General features: G+C 37.7%; 1 protein-coding gene across 1 annotated transcript; it reads left to right on the top strand.

Moving 5' to 3' along the window:
* The first annotated feature begins 1,582 nt into the window (after positions 1-1,582).
* LOC102802918 (F-box only protein 6-like) lies at positions 1,583-13,578 on the top strand. Its single transcript, XM_085500803.1, has 4 exons — positions 1,583-1,950; positions 9,538-9,778; positions 11,543-11,786; positions 12,431-13,578. Exons 1-4 carry the CDS (start codon positions 1,683-1,685, stop codon positions 12,572-12,574), a joined length of 897 nt encoding a protein of 298 aa, XP_085356929.1. The 5' UTR covers positions 1,583-1,682; the 3' UTR covers positions 12,575-13,578.
* The last annotated feature ends 7,438 nt before the right edge of the window (positions 13,579-21,016 follow it).

Genomic DNA, 21,016 nt, shown 5'->3' with positions numbered 1-21,016 from the left:
CTACACTATATATACATATATTATAGTATCAGCGGGGCAATCGACATATAACCAACATTATCATGTAGTACTAGTATCTCGTGTTGTCCAGCCTCTTAACGCTGTAGAAAGTGCGCCCTCATTTCAGGGCAATAATCTCCGCGCTTGGCTTTCAGTTTCAGTTTCATGCGTCATTCTAAAATACGTCATGTGTTTGAGGGCACGCCGCGGTAAAAATGTAATTACTTTCATTTGAGACAGCGCTTCCCGTGACGACACAACGCACGAGTCAGTCTCCTGGCTGAATATCACAAGTGTGCATTGACGCTGCAGTTCGGCGTCTTCTACACCGATCTGACGCATATCGCGCTAGGTGTGCCGGGAGTTTGTTCGAAATTTCGAACGTTTCGAAGTCAATTGTCGATTGCCACGTATTTTACGGATATATTAAATCGTTTCAGAGACCTGTTTACTAAATAATGATAAATGAAACTTAGAAAGCTTGTAAGAACAAACTGGGCCCAAATCGCGCAAATTGCAATAAGTTTACGCTGGTTCGGATGGAGTTCTACACGTGATTTTATTGCGCTCAAGGACGTTCTATTTTCGAACTAGTTGAAACCGGAAATAACGCAACTACTTTCGAACTTCAAACACAAATTTGATTATCGTTATTATGTGTTAGTTTCTGTTGTTTCAAAGATTGAATTATGTATGACAACAATATTTCACTAAAATATGTGATTCAAAGGCAACCCAAATTGTAAAAAGCAATATCAAGTTCCGCGTATAAACACTGTTGTAAAGAGGCGGCGGAGCGGAATTTTAGCCAAAATCGGCTAGTAAGGCGTCATATGACACAGGTTTGTGCTGGGACAGCGCTTCCGGTGACGCGCCATCCTCCGTGGGGCCGATGGTAGAGAATGACTTGTGCATTGGCACAAGTCATTCTCTACCATCGGCCCCACGGAGGATGGCGCGTGACCCTTGTTACGCAGGATGCGCACAAGTGTGATGACAGCGTACGGTACGATTCGCATACAATTGACGTTCGATTCGCATACGATCGGTGTACAATTGAAATTGCTATAATTTACACAAATGTTTATATATAGCAAACTTTGTCTAGAAAGATATGGATCAATAAAAAATTTTTTGGAGAAAATCATGGTTAAAAATAGTCTCACAGTCTCATTCACATCGGAAGTCACGTGGGCTCAAACAAGTATAAAATAACCATAGAAACAGACGTATAAATATGTTTAAAAGAACATGAATCGTATGTAAAAAAAATATAGTTTCAAATTATCAAATTATTTGAAACAGGTACGTCGACGATGTTTTTATTAATATTCATTGCCCTTTGACCTTCCGTGCATTCGCAAACTGGGCGCGCCAAGGAACTGCTATGCACACTATAAAAGTATTTATAACTTATTTATAAAATACTAAATTAATTCCTATTTTTTCGCAAAAAAAAATATTGTTAAATTGGCTGAAATTTCTATATATCAACATTCGCCGGAATTATAAGTATTTCAATGGGAGTATCAATCAAATCGAACGTGAATCGTACGCGAATCGAACCGTACGCTGTCTTCACACCCGTGAATAGACACAATCGTTATAATATTCTGTTGGTTCACTTTGGCATTGGCAATGACATTTTTTGGTGATTTGTAACAACGAATAACGTGGTTGAAATGGATAAGTCATCACCAATATCGGGCATTCCAGATGAACTATTGGCTCATATACTGTCATTTGTACCAGACAGTGACCTTTCGGCGTGCGTCCGTGTTTGTAAACATTGGTGTAAAGTAATTCAGCTACCATCTTTCTGGAAAATAAAGTGTTTGAAATGTGGCCGAGACATCAAGGAACTAGTTACGATACCTTCGAGGGAATGGAGGATGGTTTACTTCAAGAACCCGTATGGTAGAAATTTGGTAAAGAATTCATGTGGAGAAAGTATGTAATTTAATTAAATAATTTAAATTCATGCAAATGTTGGATGTGCATATGTCAGAGCGAGACTGTGATGGGTTCATACTTATATAGTTAGAGGGTTCCGGGGTCCGAAGGTACAATTTTAATTTAATTTGGTATAACGTTAACCATGGTGACCTCAGGAAAACTATTCTTTCTTTTTTGTGAAAGTATAGCTATCACAGGTCTCAATATTCAAAATGTCAATTTTAATAATAATATTTTTTTATGATCACTTTTCACAGTATACAGTGAAGGGAAGAAAGCCGGGGATGCTAGAAACTTTTCATACATAATATCATTATTAAAAGTCGGTAGTTGTTATGCCATGTATGCGTGAGATATATGGGTCTCATATAAACAAAGATGGCAAATTTGACTGTAGCACAGATCAATTAACGAGTACAAACTGAGATGTAACCAAACTTTAATTAGGTGTTTTTTAGGTAAATTGAAATGTCATTGGTGGTAATCAGTGCAAGTCACCACAAGGTCAAACATCATACTTGTGATTTCCATTAGAAGAGCGCATTGGATTGTGGGAAAATCAATGTTTATTGTCACAAATGTTGTACTTGCGTAGCGCAACGACCACCGCCCTTTAAGTTTTTTAATTTGAATGAATGCTGATGATGAGCATTTACATTTATAAACTTAGGTATTAACAGCTTTCTGGCTTTAACTGTATTAATTGCAGTATCTTTAAGAATACTGTTAAGTTATATAATTAAACACAATTGAATCCCCCATGATGCAATATTGGATGATGAAAGGGTCTATGGTAAGATAATGTGTTAGACAAAGCCAAACACATTATCGTATCTAGTCCTTTGTTCAAATCCAATATGATGCTGTGGGGAATTATTGTTGTTATAAATCATCACAATCAGAATTAAGGTAACGAGACTATTATTTGTGTTGAAAATTATGATTTTCACATTTATTTATTAATTGATGAAATGCACTATAAACTTTCATGTGATAAAGTCAACATAACATAGAATGTCATGTAAGTTGGTTAAAATGTAGATTTTCTGAAGGAAAGCAAAGCAGCTTCAGTAGTGTTTTCCAAAATCAACAACACAGGTTTAATCTGTGTGCCTATAAGTTTCAAAGATAAACTCAAGACAAAGCAATGATAGGATGTGTTATCAGTAGCTATCTGACACACAATTAGTGTTTCCAAACATTTGAGTGGTTTGTCTCCGCCCCGATTTGTTTCACAGATTAGTTATTTGCATATGAATGTGTCAGACACAAGGTCACACAGCCACTGAAAAAATCATTGATTTTGGTGTTTTCATCTGCCGATTTTATCCAATTATAGCTACTAGTATCCCATTCCTTTATTTTTTTGGTTTCCAATAGCCTTACACATTTGGATGTCCCTACACATGTTAAAACAGACCTTGATGGGAAAACAAATTGATTGTGCCGATAAACAAGCTTGAAAATCTTTGCTGTTACTTCATGGACGTTTTCTAGGAGTTTATGTTTTTCAAAATACAAGGTCTTTAACAAAAAATAACGTATACTTATTATCGTTGGATTAACACCAAATTTTCACAGCTTTAAGGTGACAGTGAGAGGAACTTGAATGTGTCCAGATAAACTATTTCATCGATTATTTACCAACGAGTTGTGGTTTGAGTTGGGGGCAATGCGACTAAAACAGTAATTGAAATTCAGCACACTATTTTTTAAAACGCGTTGCTTGAATAAAACTGACCAGACACATTCAATTTACTAGACTAGGAAAAGTGAAAAAAATACTTCTTATCGCCAGCATAAATGCGTAATTATTTTTTTTACAGAAAAAGTAATTTTTCACCTTTGGTTGAGTAACGCGTCGTAGATTGCAGATACGGGCATGCAAAATACACTTGTGAAAAGCTTGAAGTCTGGCGATTCTAAAAATATATACTTTCCTGGGTCTATTTGTAGTCATTTAGTCACAATTAGAAGATGAAAACAAGTATGCAAATAATTTATTTATTTATTTATTTATTTATTTATTTATTTATTTATTTATTTATTTACTTATTGACTCTTGCACAATCCCCGGAGGGAAAGAAAATGGTCACAAAGTACAAGGAGAAATATATATATAAAAAAACAAAAACAAAAACACAATATACTAAATAACAAATAACAAATACAATCACTAAATTACTAAATAATACAAAATCTCTAAAATACAATCTAATATAAAATTACAAAATTGACAGCAGGCATTAAGATGTCAAGTAAGACCCTGCTTCCTGACTTCAAAGCTTTTACTTATGAACTGTGCTACTGGTATAATAATGTTTTCATTCTGTAACAATTCCATGAATTTTTTCTCTGCAGGTTTATTTTCAAATGCTGGGATCATATCCTTAGCTTTATTGAACAGTTTGGCACGCAACTCATTATATTTGTTGCATTCCAGCAGAAAATGCATTTCATCCTCAATTAGACCTTTGTTACACATGTAACAGTCCCGCTACCTTAATCAGATTTAGTTAAATACCATTCACAGCTGGCCCTTGAACTAAAAATATATCCAAGACTATATACCAGTAGAATATATCACTCAACCAATACATTATGATGATGGGGCGTCATGTTACCATGGTTGCTGTTATGACTTTTTTAATTAGACATATGCACATGCAGTGGTTTACTGATTCAATCCAAGATGGCTTACTGGCAGCCATTCCCTCTTTTGAAAATGTGATATCTTATGATATCATGCTTTGTCAGTTTTTTGTTTAAATTTGGTACATACATTATACATTTTAGGATGCATGTCTATGATAATTTATTTCGTGATTGGATCACAATATGGGAACAACACGCTAATAACCTAGCCACAAAAAACCTGAGTTGCTGAGGCAGTTACTTGGGCGCGATAAAATGTCAACGTCATCCGGAGTTTGTTTACTTTTTTTGGATATGGGTCGTAAAAAAGTTAGATAAGCTAGATTAGAGGGCAATGCCTGAGACGAAGTACTCATAAATACTTTCTTACGCGTGGAACTATTTTTTTGTTTTTCACGATGTGTTCTTTATATACTCTATATTTGTGACAATAAATATACTGTTGAAAATGTTATTTAGTTTAGAGCTCCGTGGAGTTTTCATTATCGTCATATTTTAACATGAGTATTCAATCTGGAACGGCCTCTTCACTTCGCTCTTACGCGTAGGGATATGCAAATGTGACCTTTATGCAGTCTTAGTCTTATAAAAACAACTGGTGTCCAGTTGAATTTTCAGTTACGGCATTTCGTCGAACTTTATAGAAGCGTACATGATTTGCTAATTTTTCCCGTAAATGTATCAGTATGGCCACTTTCACATATAAACAGGGAGACATCATCGAGCTGGCGGGCAGTCGCCAAAGTACGACAAATCCAGGCAGACGATAACACGAAAGTGATTTTTCCAGGGTGGACGAAACGTTATGATGTGTCTCGCCTGATATGGTGCGCCAGAAAACTCTTGTAATTGAGAGTAATACTCGTACTCTTTTCCGTTTATTTTGTTCTATTGACTTATTTTACATGATCACGAAAAATGTTTATGATTACTGTACAATCGTGCTATAGTAATACAAACGCGTACTCCACGTGATTTTCTAAACTGGCAGGTCAATCGATGTCTAAAAGTAGTTTCAGTCAGTACACATTTGTTTACACATTGTTATGTGGCATAAGATAACAATCGTTATAACTAATTAAATAAGACTAATGTCCTGATCATAAACTGATAACCAAGTGAGGAAGTGAAGTTACACTCTTTTAATGGGTTGTTCCCGTAATGAAAGATTGCCGGCCGACTGGCAGCCATTTTGTGTTTTGAAAATGTGGTATCTTATGCATGTTTTGTCAGTTCAAATCAAATCAAAGAAGGCGGCCATATTGCTTTTTGATCATACTGCTATATCTCCAAGGCTTAAGGACCATTCATATTTGGCACATATATCATACATATAAGAGGAATACATTTCCATGTCAGTTTATTTCATAATCAGTTAAAGAATGATCGATTGGCCCCCATCTTGTTGTTTGAAAAATGTGGTTTCTGAGACAGGATTTGTCGTTTTTTGGTAAAATTTGATACAAACATTATATATGTTGAGATACATGATCATGATGATTTGTTTCCTGTTCAAATCCAAAATGACCAATTTGCAGCCATCTTGTTTTTTGACTCCCATATGCGAAGCACATAATGGGAGTCTTTGCAATTAGTGTGTCTGTGTGTGTGTATGTGTGTCCGACTGTTCCACTGATATCTAAAGAACCACTCATTGGATTTTGATGAAACTTGGTACATAGATGCTCTGAACATATGTGCAGATTTGATTAGTTTTTGATAAAAATCCGTGCATATTAATTACCTAATTTGCATGTTAATTAGCTGATTTTTAGCTGTTCCATGATTGTTCCACTGATATCTAAACAACCACTCATTGGATTTTGATGAAACTTTGTACATACATGCTCTGAACTAATACTAGGTTTTGATTAGTTTTTGGTAATAATCCGTGGATACTAATTACCTAATTTGCATAATGATTAGTCAATTTTATAGTTTTTTCCACTGATATCTCAAGTACTAATTATCACATTTCAATGAAACTTGGTACATAGATGTCATATGACACTGAATAGACCTGATAGTTTTTATGGTAATATCAGTTCATATTAATTACCTAATTTGCATAATTAATTAATTTTCAGCATTTGATATAAGTACTAATCATCACATTTCAATGAAACTTGGTACATAGATGTCTTATGACACTGCACAGACCTGATAGTTTTTATGGTAATATCAGTACATATTAATTACCTAATTTGCATAATTAATTAATTTTCAGCATTTGATATAAGTACTGATCATGACATTTCAATGAAACTTGGTACATAGATGTCATATGACACTGCACAGACCTGATAGTTTTTATGGTAATATCAGTACATATTAATTACCTAATTTGCATAATTAATTAATTTTCAGCATTTGATATAAGTAGTGAGCATTACATTTCAATGAAACTTGGTACTTACATACTCAAGGACTATGCAGAGATTGATTGTTTTCGATAAATAATTGTGCATATTAATTACCTACTCTGCATAATTAATTTTTAGCTTTTCTACTGATATCTAAAGTACTAATCATCACATTTCAATGAATCTAGAATTATGCAGACCCAATTAGTTTCCGGTAAATATTTGTGCATATTAATCACCTAATTTGCATATTTAACCAACTTTCACACTGATATCTCAGGTACTATACATCACATATCAATGAATGTACATGGATGCTGTAGGACAATAGACAGACCTGAATAATTGTGGGTTAAAATCTATACATATTAATTACCTAATTTGCATAATTAACCAATTTTAAGGTTTCACACTGATATCTAAAGTACTAATTATTCAATTTAAATGAAACTTAGTACAAAGATGCTCTAGGACAATGTACAAACCTAATTAGTTTGGGGTAAAAATCTGTTCATATTAATTCCCTAATAAGCATAATAATTCATAATTTTTTGGTTCTAATCACATTTCAATTAAACTTGGAAACATAGATTTTCTGTTACATTGCGCAGACCTCATTAGTTTTACACTCAAATCTGGTCATATTAATTTTCTGATTTGCATAATTAGTTTTCAGTTAAGTAATTTCGAATTATATTTAATGTGTCTCCAATACTCTCAGCCCAAGAGAGTTCTTTCTAAGCTTTCTTTGATTTCAAAATGTTGACATTTTAGTCCCCGTTTGGACACAGTTCGAAAACAGGGACTTATGGATTGACTTTGTGCTTGCATCTGTGTATGTGTGTGTGTGCGCGCGTCTTGGCCTGTATTGGCCGACTGGCAGCCATTTTTGTGCTGAAAAATCATCAAAATCAATCATTTTTGGTATTCCGGAACCAGATCTTAGCTGTTTACAGATGGATTTTGTTCAAACTTTTATATTTAATTAAATTATAGGACCTTGATGTATGTCATTTTATTTTTCATATCGGATTCAAAATGGCTGACTGGTGGCCATTTTGTTTTAATTAATGCAGGTCTAGTGCCATATCTCTGACATGCTTCAAATGATTATGTTCAAATTTTGTATATTCATTACACATCATGTCGTAGATGTACAGTTGTATTGGTTTGACGATCTGATGCAAAATGGCCGAATGGTGGCCATTTTTGTGCTGAAAAATCATAGAAATCAAGCATTTCTGTCATTCCAGAGCTGGATCTTGGATGTTCACAGATGGATTTTGTTGAAACTTGGTACAAAAATGTACATAAATTGGACATTATGGGACCTTAATGCACATCATTTTGTTTTTCCGGTGGGATTCAAAATTGGTTTGATTATCTGATTCAAAATGGCCAATTGATTTAATTAATGCTGTTCCAGAGCAATATCTCTCAAAATTTTAATGTTAAAAAATCATAATCAAGCATCAGCTTCTGGATCCATCCATCTCTGACATCTTTATGTTCCTACTATATTTACTGTAAACAAAACTATATATCTTAAATTTGATAACAAATGATGCATGGCTTGTTTTCTCTTCAAACTATACATGATACATGTCCATGACAATTAGTTTCACAATCGGGTCAATGATGGTTCACTGCCTGCAATCTTGCTTTTTGACCATACTACTATATCTCTGTACATGAGCCCAGACAAATGAAATTCAGTTTGGATACAAAAAATGAATGAATAGCATATGCTGTTTAATTTTTTACCGTATATTGGGTTTTGGAAGAGTTATTTAATACATCTAACAGCCTTTTTTTCTTAAAAAAAAAATTGGAAGAGGGAGCACTGCAATTCAGCCACGCTGGCACGTTCTCCCTACCAAGGTAGGAGTTTTTGATAATTCTAAAGTAAAATGGAGCAATCAAAATTACTATCAGACAGGTCACAGTTGAAGACTGTGGCCATATGTGATCCCTGGTCAATCAGAATTTTAGCATGACAGCGCCTCTGTTTCCTTATTTAAAAAAATCCCTGCATCTAATATCTGTTGTTACTGGACCAGCCATTTATTCACAATATGTAACTGTTAATTGGTGAGGATGATGTGAAATAGAAATTGCCAATTTTAAATAATTTGTTTTTGAAGTTTCATAACAATGAGTTTTATTCTCCTTCATCATGTCATTCTGAAAATAGACAAATTGCTATGGTTACATCTGTTTTAATGACATATACAACTAATAGTATTTTGTTTAATATTGTCAATACCATAAAAGGTGATGGTAAGTCAGATCGCATCCTGTTCGATATGGGACTTGGCAACGTATACAATGCATGTCATTCCCAACATGCGCTTTGTGATGACCATCGCTCTTTAATTGACTTCTATCTATACTGTTCTTGTGGGTATATGCCTCTGCAGTTTCAGCCAGGACTTGACAAAATTACTGTAAAACATATTGAAATAGCTACATGCCATTTTAGTAAATTTTATTATATTAAAAATATGCTTATTAATTAGCTAATCTTCATTTTTTTTCATTTATTCACCTCATTTTGGTGTAGAAGGAGCAACTGATCACTGGAGACTGATTTTAAACAGAGGAAATGGCATAATTGTTGAAAACATAGACATCGGATGCAAACCCAAACCTGTGGAAATGTTGGCAGAGATGGGGGATACTACGAAAAATTTTGCAACATCTTATGGATGGAGTCGTAGAATTCAGATTATAGACTTGATAGCAGAGGGATGTAGTAAATACATTCTTGATGAAATGCGTCCAGATGTTGTAGTTTCAGAGTGGTAAGTTTCAAAATTCTTCCTTATAAGCTATCTGTAATATTTGATGGCATGATGGCAACAGTTTACAATGCAATTTTATTTATCTGTAAAACAACTAAATCACTCACAACAGACTATATAATATACAAATATTGACTCCAGTCAAAAGTGAGACACTGATTTGTTTGTCCCAAAGGGAGCACTGTTGACAGAGGCAAAGCCAAGCGACAAATCTGACCTGACTGACAATAGTTGCGTTCACGCACAGCTCCTTAGCACAGGCTAAGAGGTCAAATTCCTTAGCCCGTGCTAAGAAAACGTGCATGAACGCTTAGCACGGGCTAAGGAATGCTAAGTACGGGTTAAATCTGATCCGAATTTAAGACGCGGTCTAGACCTTAGCACGGGCTAACGAAATATGCGCAAACGCTTAGCCCAGGGCTAAGCGCCCTCTGCGGCGGCCTTTGGGTGTGAAAATTGTCCCATGTTCGCATAACGACACTATTCCACCAGTCATTACTCCGCGCTCACTTCCACACTAATCGGGTCACTGTAGTAGTAGAGCGTACAGCAGCTCCAATCGTAGACAAAATAAATTTGGTTCGCTGTCTGCGACATGCATTAATAAAATTCTGTATTCTGTTACGCCGTTGTATACTGTTTCTGTGCATCCAAATAAGTTGGGTCCGTCTTCTCTCGCGTTCCTGTGCACGTCGCTTCAAAATTAGAACAAAACATGTCAGCAGCAGAAATAGAACCTAGCGCGTGTCATCCATTTTTCGTTCGTAAATAGCGGCTTACCAAAGGTCACCAACTAATGGCATCCCTTAGCCCGTGCTAACGACTGGCCCTCCCTGTGCGTGGACGCAATTGGGTCTAGCCAAAATGCAAATATGCTAGATAAGCCTAAATCAGCTTAAATCTTAGCCCGTACTTCGTGTAACGTGAACACAACTTATATAACATATTTCCAGTTAAATAAACAATTTATACTAACCTATATGAATGTGCAATCAAATTACCCTGATGAAATAAAAAAAGAACTAAACAACATTCTAATATGTCTACAAATCCTAAAATGGCGTACAATGTTCAACTTTCATTGCTATCCCTGTACACAGTGTGGCGACTACAACTGACCCACCGTGACCCGATGATTATCTCATAGTTACAAGTATTCATATAATAATGCATGATACAGTTGTTTTAAGCTGTTCACAAATCATTAAAACTAACCTGTCTCATGATTGTCTAATCAGTTTAACACTGACAAAAACAGCTATTTTTAGATCTATGATAATGCCTGCACAAGCGCAGAAGCTGGTATGACAGCGTCAACAGATGGAAAAGTTAATATTGGTCTATTATGTGAAATTATGAAGCTGTACCATGAAATAACATTTTTTTGTGTGTTACAGTAACATATTTTTCAAAAATCGCTATTTTCAGAACAATTCCATAAAGCACAAAGTTAAAGACATTTTTTGACATTTTTTGTTTCCGCATTCATTAAAATATATTATTTTTTCAGCCAATGTCACCAGGCTACAATTTGAGATATGGCATAATATCACTGCCATAGGAACCTATGATAAAAGCATTATAATACTGCCAAAATGGCAACATCCACTAAAATACAACCATCATTTTCTCAATAATTAGGCTGTGCCAAGTCAACATTCTTATAATGCCTGCAAGTACAATTTATTGGAAAATGTCTAAATTCTGAATGTTTGCATTCATGAGTAGACTTCTCCCTTAATCATGATAAAACTGTTAACGCAGGTATGCTGCTCGAGCAGACTGTGCCAGTGTTTGGGAGATGAGGGTGACATTATGCCGAGAGAAAGCGCACAAGGTTGAACGATATTTAGATGAGTATGCTCAGCGATTCAACAGAGATTCTTGGAATGCCCATAGCGTACTGATGCCCGACGATTGGAAGCATGGAGACAGTGACCTTGTCATAGAATCTTATAACTATGGTCCACAAGAAACGCCACAGTGGTCAAATTCTGATTGGACAAAGGTATGACACAACCTTTTTAAAAAGATCTTAACTTTAAATTTGCAGACTTTCTTTCTTCTTTTCGTTTTAAGTAACAGTGTCATTCTAATTGCAAATACTAGAATTCATCTTTGGGTACTTCTTAATTGATATTTAGTACCATACGAATATATCAACACGAAGAAGCATGCAATGAAACATTCAATCTACTTATTTTGACTTTGACAAGTTGGTAATTGAAAAAATTAAATATTCAAAGCGAGGGAGTCACTTGCGCGTGCGTCAGATAGCCATAGTGTGTCATTGTTTACAAACAAGCGTCTACCCATGAGCCTTTGCATTTTTAGTGTGTTCCCGCAAATGCACAGGTAACGACCCTCCCGCTTTAATCAACATGTTTTTCATACTTTTTCTCGTTGGCAAACTGTTAAACAAATCATTGTAAAAAAGCAATGTAGTAGATTTTAAATTTAGTGCTTGATATCAGTATGATGGAGGTGGATGATGAAGTCTCACAAAGGGGCGTGGCCGTTGTGACCACATGTTTGATATTGTTTACAACGTACACTGTAAACCGTTTAATTTTAAACTGTGTCCATCAATCACTATTTAATTGACCAATTTAATGTAAATGTCTCTGTCCAAATTCTGTTTTACACCAAAAGGTCAGTCACACATTCCAAGGATGTAGTCCAGGCTTGAGAACCATCATCTTTGAAGATGCTTCCAAAGACATGCAGTTTTGGGCCGGACACTATGGTGGGAAAATGAGTGCCGCTTCAGTCTTCGTCAGGGTCAAGAAATCTTGATGTTGTTAAGCAGACATATTTCTGAAAACCTATTTACATTTCCTGCAAAATTGTATTTTTAAGGTTATTACTGTATAGCCATATTACATGTACATGCTCGTTTATTTATATGTTAGCACATCATATATGGCATGTCAAGTATTGGTTGTATTGTACATTCATATATAGACAAAATAGTGTAAAATAATTTATTTTAGCTGGAATTAATTTTCGCTGAATGGACATTTTGGGTGTTTTGTATGGAATTTATTTTCGCTGATTTTTGACGAGTTGAAGGTAAAATATAGGAAAAAAGGTAGATTTGCTGGATTTTATTTTCACTGAATCATTCCTTCAGCGAAAATAGCGAAAATTAATTCCAAGCAAAAATAAAGTATTCCACAGTATACTAGGGATTAGTAGTAGAGAATCCTGTTATCATGGTTCTTGGTAATTATTCAATATAACCAGATGCTTTGTGCAAAATTTATAAATGAATAATCTGAATTGAATGATAGATTCTAGAAAACAGAATAATAGCACACACAAAGAAATCACCAGGGATCATGTAAACTGAGTATTCACTAAATGATATTGTAATTGGGTTTTGAATATTTTCTCTGATTTTATTTCACAACATCATAATCCATATTAACAAGTTTCACTTAAATCTACCAACCTGTGAAATTTTGCAATTGACACTGTACGTGTGTCTCCATTCCATTAGTGGCATTGGTTCATGAGTTGATGCAGCATGATAAAGTAATGCAGTGTCATCAGGCACATTAATTTCTTGATGGTTTTCACAATAGATGCTGCATCATGTCTGTTCTATTAGCCACCATGTTTAAATTTGACTGATTGTATATTTAATTATTGTGAAATCACCTACTTCAATATTGATATATCTGTGCTTAGAACCATCAGATTTAAAGGGCGATGGTCGTCGAGCCGTGTCCTGTTTTACATGGGACTCATAGCAACGTACACAACTCAAGTAAAATACATTGTTTGTTTACATGAAATTTGAACACACACTTTAATGTGTTATAGTAACTCTAATTACTTAGGGTTTGCAACGCGCATAGTACTGTACGGTGACATCATGCCAAGATCCCATTCAAGTCTCATCTCGTAGATAGCGAGACTGATGCTACGACCTTCTGACATGACATAGGCGATTTGTAATAAAACAATAAAACATGTATTACCACATTCATAGTGAAAAAATGTAATACATCGAAAATGTACAGAAAATATAGTTATTGTAATCCGTCATATCGTGAGCAGCTATTTTGATCCACCTGGACATCCCAGTATCCTAGTTACCTCGGGCATGCGCATTCTCATTTTTCTGAATTGGAACACTTATGCAAGAGCGAGATTGAAACAGGATCTTGGTATCATGTCACCGTAGTTGCAAACCCCAAGTAATGTACCTCTGATATATATTATTCTTTATCAAACTGTAGTGTATTTGTTAGTCCCCGTTCGGACGCAGTCCGAAAACGGGGACTTATGTTTTGCCCTGTGTGCGTCCGTTCGTCCGTGCATCCGTGATCACCTGTATCTCGAACATGCATGGACCGATTAAGTTCAAACTTCACTCATACATCACACATTATATGGGACATATGCACATGCATTTTTTTCATGATCCGATTAACGATAGCCGAAAAGCGGCCATTTTAAGGCCGAAAATGCATCAAAATCGCACATTTTCACCATTCCGGACCCGGATCTCAGTTATGCATTGACGGATTTTGTTCAAATTTGGTACATACATTAAACATAATAGGACCTTGATGCACGTCATTTTTTTTTTTGGATCGGGTTCGAAATGGCCGACTGGCGGCCATTTTGTTTTAAAGAATTCAGTTCTGGATCCGTATCTGAGACATGCTTGGATTGATCGAGTTCAAACTTCACACACACAAGGTACATCATGTCACAAATATGTATGTGCATTTGTTTCATGATCTCATTAACGATAGCCAAATGGCGGCCGCCTTAAGGCCGAAAATGCATTGAAATCGCACATTTTCACCATTCCGGACCCGGATCTCAGTTATGCATGGACGGATTTCATTCAAATTTGGTACATACATTAAACATAATAGGACCTTGATGCACGTCTTTTTTTTTCGGATCAAGTTCGAAATGGCCGACTGGCGGCCATTTTGTTAAAGAATTCAGTTCTGGATCCGTATCTAAGACATGTCTGGATTGATCAAGTTCAAACTTCACACACACATGGTACATCATGTCACAAATAGATATGTGCATTTGTTTCATGATCTGCTTAACAATAGCGGAATGATGGCCATTTTAAGGCCGAAAATGCATCAAAATCACGTATCTTCACAATTCCAGAACCGGATCTCAGTCATGCATGGATGGATTTTGTTCAGATTTAGCACAATGTGTTGTACATATGCAGGTGCATTTCGGTCATGATCTGCTTTGAATGTATATGTCACTCAAATATGAACGGAACGGGGACGTGTCATTGACAATAACTTGTTCAATAAGAGCTTGATCGAAAAAATTCATCAAGTGCAACGCGTATACAAGGCAGATTCCAGTGATTGCACATGAAATGGAGGCAAATCAAATATAAATATGAAAATTAAACATTAATAAATTTCAATAATATCTTGAACATTGAACAAACGGTACGCCAAATACAATTGTTGAACGTTGCCTTCGTATTCACAGCCCACACATAAGTGACGCTACCAGATATATACAACAGCTAACAAGCCAGCAGCTGCTGAGAATTTGTACACACTCCCACCATGTCATACACTGTAATATGCAATGACAATCCTGGTTTCCCCATAACTCTGGATAAATTGCTATAGGTCTTATACAATTTGGTAACAGTACCTTGAGATTTATTGCTACATAACATGCAATGGTACAACAAGTCAAGATAATAACTAATAAGAAAAAAAAGAGTATGTCAATCATTTTTTGCATAATGAGAGATGTAATAACACCTGCAAGCACTTCTGTATTCAAGAGCTTATCTTACAAGTGAAATGTACAATAACATTTGTAACATTGTTATGTTATTTCCAACGGTTCTGTGAATAAATTAAAGCAGAGGAGTTTGTCGTAATTTTGAACTATACAGGGTGATATACTAGCATTCTGGCTCAACTCGCATTCTTAATACACACACACACAGTGTTCGAATTCCATGATGCGTCACTGGTAAATGAATGTCAACAGATTTTATGTAGGCAACCTACTCTTAATTTGTTTTGTAAAAAGTGTTGAGCCATCACGGCAAGTGCAACCTCGGGCAGCCCCTCGGAGTCTGTTCTTTGTAATGACTCTGTGAGCCACGCCGTGGGGGGGGGGGAAACATTGATTCTAGTGACCCGATGTTCAGACCCCCGTACCCACCCCACCCTCGATCCTGAAACAGTCACTCTCAGTAGGACTGTCTCTTCCGGGATCCAAAGCAATACCAACTGCAGGACTCTCCTGGTCTGGCCGGGTGATGGACGTTGGGGGGGGGGGCACAGACGGTGTTGATGGGCGGACCTTGGTCCCCCACAATTTTATGCTCAACCCTTTCTGCTGGACCAAGCGCTAACGATTGAGCTGTGTTTGAGACCGGAGCCAGCAGAGTCTAAAGTCAAATCTCGTGCCCCGATCAGGCAGCACGGGCTGCCTCTGTTTTGGCTGTTTTCACTAGAGACATCACTAGCTCAGTTACACAGACTGGACCTCCCCCACCCTCTTCTTTTTTGAGGATGGAAGGAGCAGTCTCAGTGCTTCGGGATCCCACTGACCAGTTGGTACATGTGAGACTCGCAAGCCAAGGGCAAGCGGTGAGGACTCCAAGCTGAGAAAACGTAACAACCAAAGTCGGCACCCACTGGCCAGAAGTAGCCAGGAGGCAAGCGTCCTGGCTCTTCCGAGGAGGGAAGAGTGGCGATGCGCCCCCAGGAAGAAGGGACCAGGTGGTGCAGGTTTGAAGCTTCCGCTTGCGACGAGGGGATAGGCATGTTGCATGAGTCTCAACCTATCGACTTCTACAGACCTTACAGGGTCTCACTTCGGCAGAGGAGAGATCTCCCCCTATGTGGAACCGCTGAACCCACACATCTCTGTTGCACTGATTGCACTGGTGTATTCCAGTTCGGAGGAAGCGCATGACCAATCCCTGGACTCTCCAGGTGGCGATACACGGTTACAAGATCCCGCTGCCATCTCTACCCCCATGGCACCAGCCCTCGTTAATTTGACAGGAGGTAGATAGTTTGCTTACAAAGTGTGCTATACACAGAATAGGGGACCTGGAGTTAAGTCTGGGCTTCTACTCACGAGTATTTTTGGTTCCAAAGACTACAGTTGGCTGCACCCCGTTCTAGAATTAAGTAGACTAAGTCAGTATGTGCTTCCTGGAAACGCTGAGCACCGTATTATTCTTCGTGTTCTGTTTCTACTGGTTAGCCTCGCTAGATTTGAGCGATACTGAGCCGCACATATCGATACACCCAGTGAGTCAGTGATTCTCTCGATTCACCCAGTTGGGCCAAGTAGTCAAGTGCAGGGTGCTCCCGTTCAGGTATTACATGGCTCCATACGCATTGACCGGAGTGTGGAAACAGGTGGTGCTACTGCTGCGCCGGTACACATCACATTGGTACACATCAACGTGTACCTAGATGCCTGGATGCTACACAGCCCAACAAGGGGTGGATAGTCAAACAGTAAGGGTAACACCAGATTTTCTAGACCAGTTGGGCTTCCTAGTGAATCAAGCAAGTCCCACCCTCAGCCAATACAACAGTTGGTGTTCCTGGGCAGGGAGGTGGGCTTGGTACGGTCACCACAGGCCTGTTGCCTTAACGACCCAGCCAAACGCCTAGTCAGTGTTCCATCTCTGTTCCTCTGCGAACTGATGCAGATCATCGGAATGTTGCAATACTGGGCTCACTTACGGGAACTGTACCAAGCGAGGGATGTCTTGCCCTGATGATCGGCAATTGCCAACCTCAGACAGGGGGGTCCCCTTAGACCCACTCTCCATGGCTATGACTCTGGAAACAGATGCCTCCCTCACATGTTGTGAAGCGCACCTATTGGACGAACAACCCCAATGGAAAATATGGCTCCTGCGTTAGATTCAGGGCTGCCAAATCAACTGATTCGAACTGAAAGAATGTGCTTAGCACTGATTCACCTACTACCCTTAGTTCGAGACCACAAAGTCTTGCTTCATACGAACAACACATCAGTGGTCTCCTATAGCGACAAGGGGGTAGATCCCCATCATCGTCAGTTCTAGCGGAGCAAATTCTCTTTTGGTACTTGGAATACATGTGGAGCTAGCCGCACACCACCTTCCAAGACAAGAAACAGTCAAGCGGACGCCCTCTCGTGGCGGCTCCATCTCCAGAACACAGAGTGGTAGATACCCCAATGACTGTTTTGGCAGTGGGGCGGCCCAAGGTTAGACCTTTTCACCACACCCTGCACTTTGACGCGGGTGGCGCCCAGCGGGCCAAGCAAGGTCTGGTTTCCACTATTGTTGGAAATGTTAGTCAAAACACCAGGGATGCTTCCGAACTTCTGGCCTCTCACTGATAATTTTATGTGTCATTTTCTATGATTCCCATCATTTAATTGATCTCAACGAAAAAAAAAAAACGACTACTCGACCTTCAGTTTTAACATCGCAATTCATGTGGCATTTAGCCTTGTGTAGGGTGATTTTGTTCATGCAATTGTCTAAACAATATTTTGGTAAGAATTGGCCAATTTTATGTAGTTCTATTGCCGCTTTAAAAATGGTGTCAAATTACTGCTGATTAATTCCCAAAATTTTACAGCGAGTATTGATTCAAGCGGGGGAGTCGTCGCCTGCGCATGCTTCAGATGGCCATTTTGTGTCATTGTTTACAAACAAGCGTCTACCCATGAGCCTTTGCGTTTTTAGCATGTGTTGTGTGCGTGCGCAGGTGACGACCCTGCCGCTTTAAAAATTACTGTGACTTATTTCATGGTCTTGGCGTGCATAGTATTGATATACAACTAATATCATATTGTTGTTACACGCTATTGCGGTAATGGGGTTGATATGTACTGATTTTAATGAAGGTAGTTCACAAAACAAGGGCATAATAAATCAACAATTCTCAATTATTGTGTGACAGAGACAGAACGAATACAAGTGAATAATAATTAGTTTGCAATTAATAACGTACAACGTTATATAAGCATATTTTGTCAGGGAACTTTGGTGTGGAGAAATACGAATGCCTCAATTGCTTGTTGGATAAACCTAGAAAAGACTAACATTTAATTCACAATCGAAGCCGTCGTCCGTGTTTCGTCATATTATATTGCTACGTGTTTGCAGGTTCACTACAAAGCAACATGTATCAGGTTTCTCGCATTTTGTTTGCTCAATATCCTGCAACAGAATCAAACCTGTATGAAACATGCACGTTTTGGCCATTCTGCGCTGGTTTTATATGTCTGTTATCAGTCATTACAAGAACTAAATCAATAGGATAAACAGCCAATGTAAATAGAATAGCCAAGCTGTTAACAATTGATTTACTACTGCATAGGTATGTTTCTAACGCATGTTTTATTTTTTTGGCGGGGGGGGGGGGTATATTTAGTGTAAGTTTTTAGACTTTGTAGCCCTCAAAACCTAATATTTTATATAATAACATAGATAATTTGTCGAGTGGTCACGTTTCCAACGTAAAGACTGTTAGCTCTAGACACCAGAGAAGATATTTGCTGTTGTACAAAAGAGGAGTTAAGCACTGAACACAAAGGGGGAGTTTATCATTGGAAAGCATGATTTAGATACTATTATAAATCTATTATAATCCCCCACTTACTTATATAACCATGGAGGTATAAACAGGTTATAACTTAGTTATAACTGTTACCGACGCTCGCGAGACTGCGTGGTTGAACAAGGTGATGGATCCCAACGGGTCTCTACGTTCACGTGGCTAAGTTTCTAATAATACCACAAGCTTCGGTTTATGGCCTTTACTACCAGTGCATTCCAATCGTGAAGCAGTTGTCGTTATCGCTGTTATGCTTGATAAAATATCTGAAGACAGTTCATCAATTTCCATAACTTTATTGTCTCTTTTACCAAAACATGAGAATAACTGAATAACATGTAACTCAACTTCACTAGATAAAATCACTACTTAGCTGCATTGTCCTGGTTCACATTCAAACAGGTTGTCAATCTGTTGTCATGAGTAGCACTGGTGTATTCGTAAAAAACGTATATCCCTTTGCTTGGTGTCCATCCAAAATGTGTTTTCTGGTTGCCTGCTTGTGTTCGACTAAACTCACTAACCTGACCTAATTATGCTACAACTTAGTTGCTAAGCAATGGTGACTGTTGCTGGGCAGACATACTATTTTGCCCTATATGTAAATTAGTTGGGTTTTGAGGTCAGAGACCCAATGGATGTACTAAATTTTATAAGCTCACAATATTTTAGTCCATGTCGGTCTTTAGACTGCATCAACACCAGCCTCAAATTGTCTATATAAAAACTTGAAAAAAACAAAAACAATTTCCAATCTAATAACAATTACGGGTCCAACAAATTACAAACTATCAAATTTGAATGAATAAAAGTACAGTACAAAAAATCATGTAATTCGAAAGTCAAAAAACTATACTGCAAATGTCTTTGAGACTTTGTCTTAAGTATAATATATGATCTGGTCTTTTGCCAAATATGACAATCTGATATGTTGATCTTCATTCACTGTCAAAGCTGAACGTAGTGGGTTTGACTGTCCACTACTTGAGAACGTTGTTCACTGCCTACACTGAGCGTAGTTGATTTTACTGTCCACTACTTGAGTGCATTGTTCTTCCGCTTCCAGTAATGTGCATATTTTGACATGTGATCTTGATATGATCCTGCTTTGAGTTTTCACCAACACCTTTCTTACCAATCTACTGGCGCCAGGTGTTACTTGTAACACTTTTCCAAGTGGCCACAAATTGCGTGGTGTGTCTTCATCTTTAACTAACATGATGTCGTTGATTTTCAAATTTGGTTTCATATTAAGCCACTTTTGTCGTCGTTGAAGCGACAGTAGATATTTCTTGATCCACCTTCTCCAGAAAATGTCAGACATGTACTGCACCTGCTTCCATCGACGTTTACGGTGTGTGTAACTCGGTACTTGCCATGTTCAGCATCATGCTTGGTGTCAATGCATCGAAATCCCTCGCGTCGCCTGTAGTTAGCGGTCGACTGTTAATAGTCATCTCCACCTCACACATGATAATTCTCAAGCTTCCATCAGTCAGTATTTCTTGACCAACTAATATGCTCAGAAGCTGCTTGATCATGCATATCTGTCTTTCCCAACTTTCTCCAAAGTGTGAACCATAAGGCGGGTTAAACTTCCAGTTGATGCCCTTACGTAGTAGTCCCTCGT

Source organism: Saccoglossus kowalevskii, chromosome 6 (assembly GCF_978046115.1).
Source record: "Saccoglossus kowalevskii chromosome 6, keSacKowa6.1, whole genome shotgun sequence".
Classification (NCBI taxonomy): Eukaryota; Metazoa; Hemichordata; class Enteropneusta; family Harrimaniidae; genus Saccoglossus; species Saccoglossus kowalevskii.
This window is presented reverse-complemented; position numbering and strand designations above follow the sequence as displayed.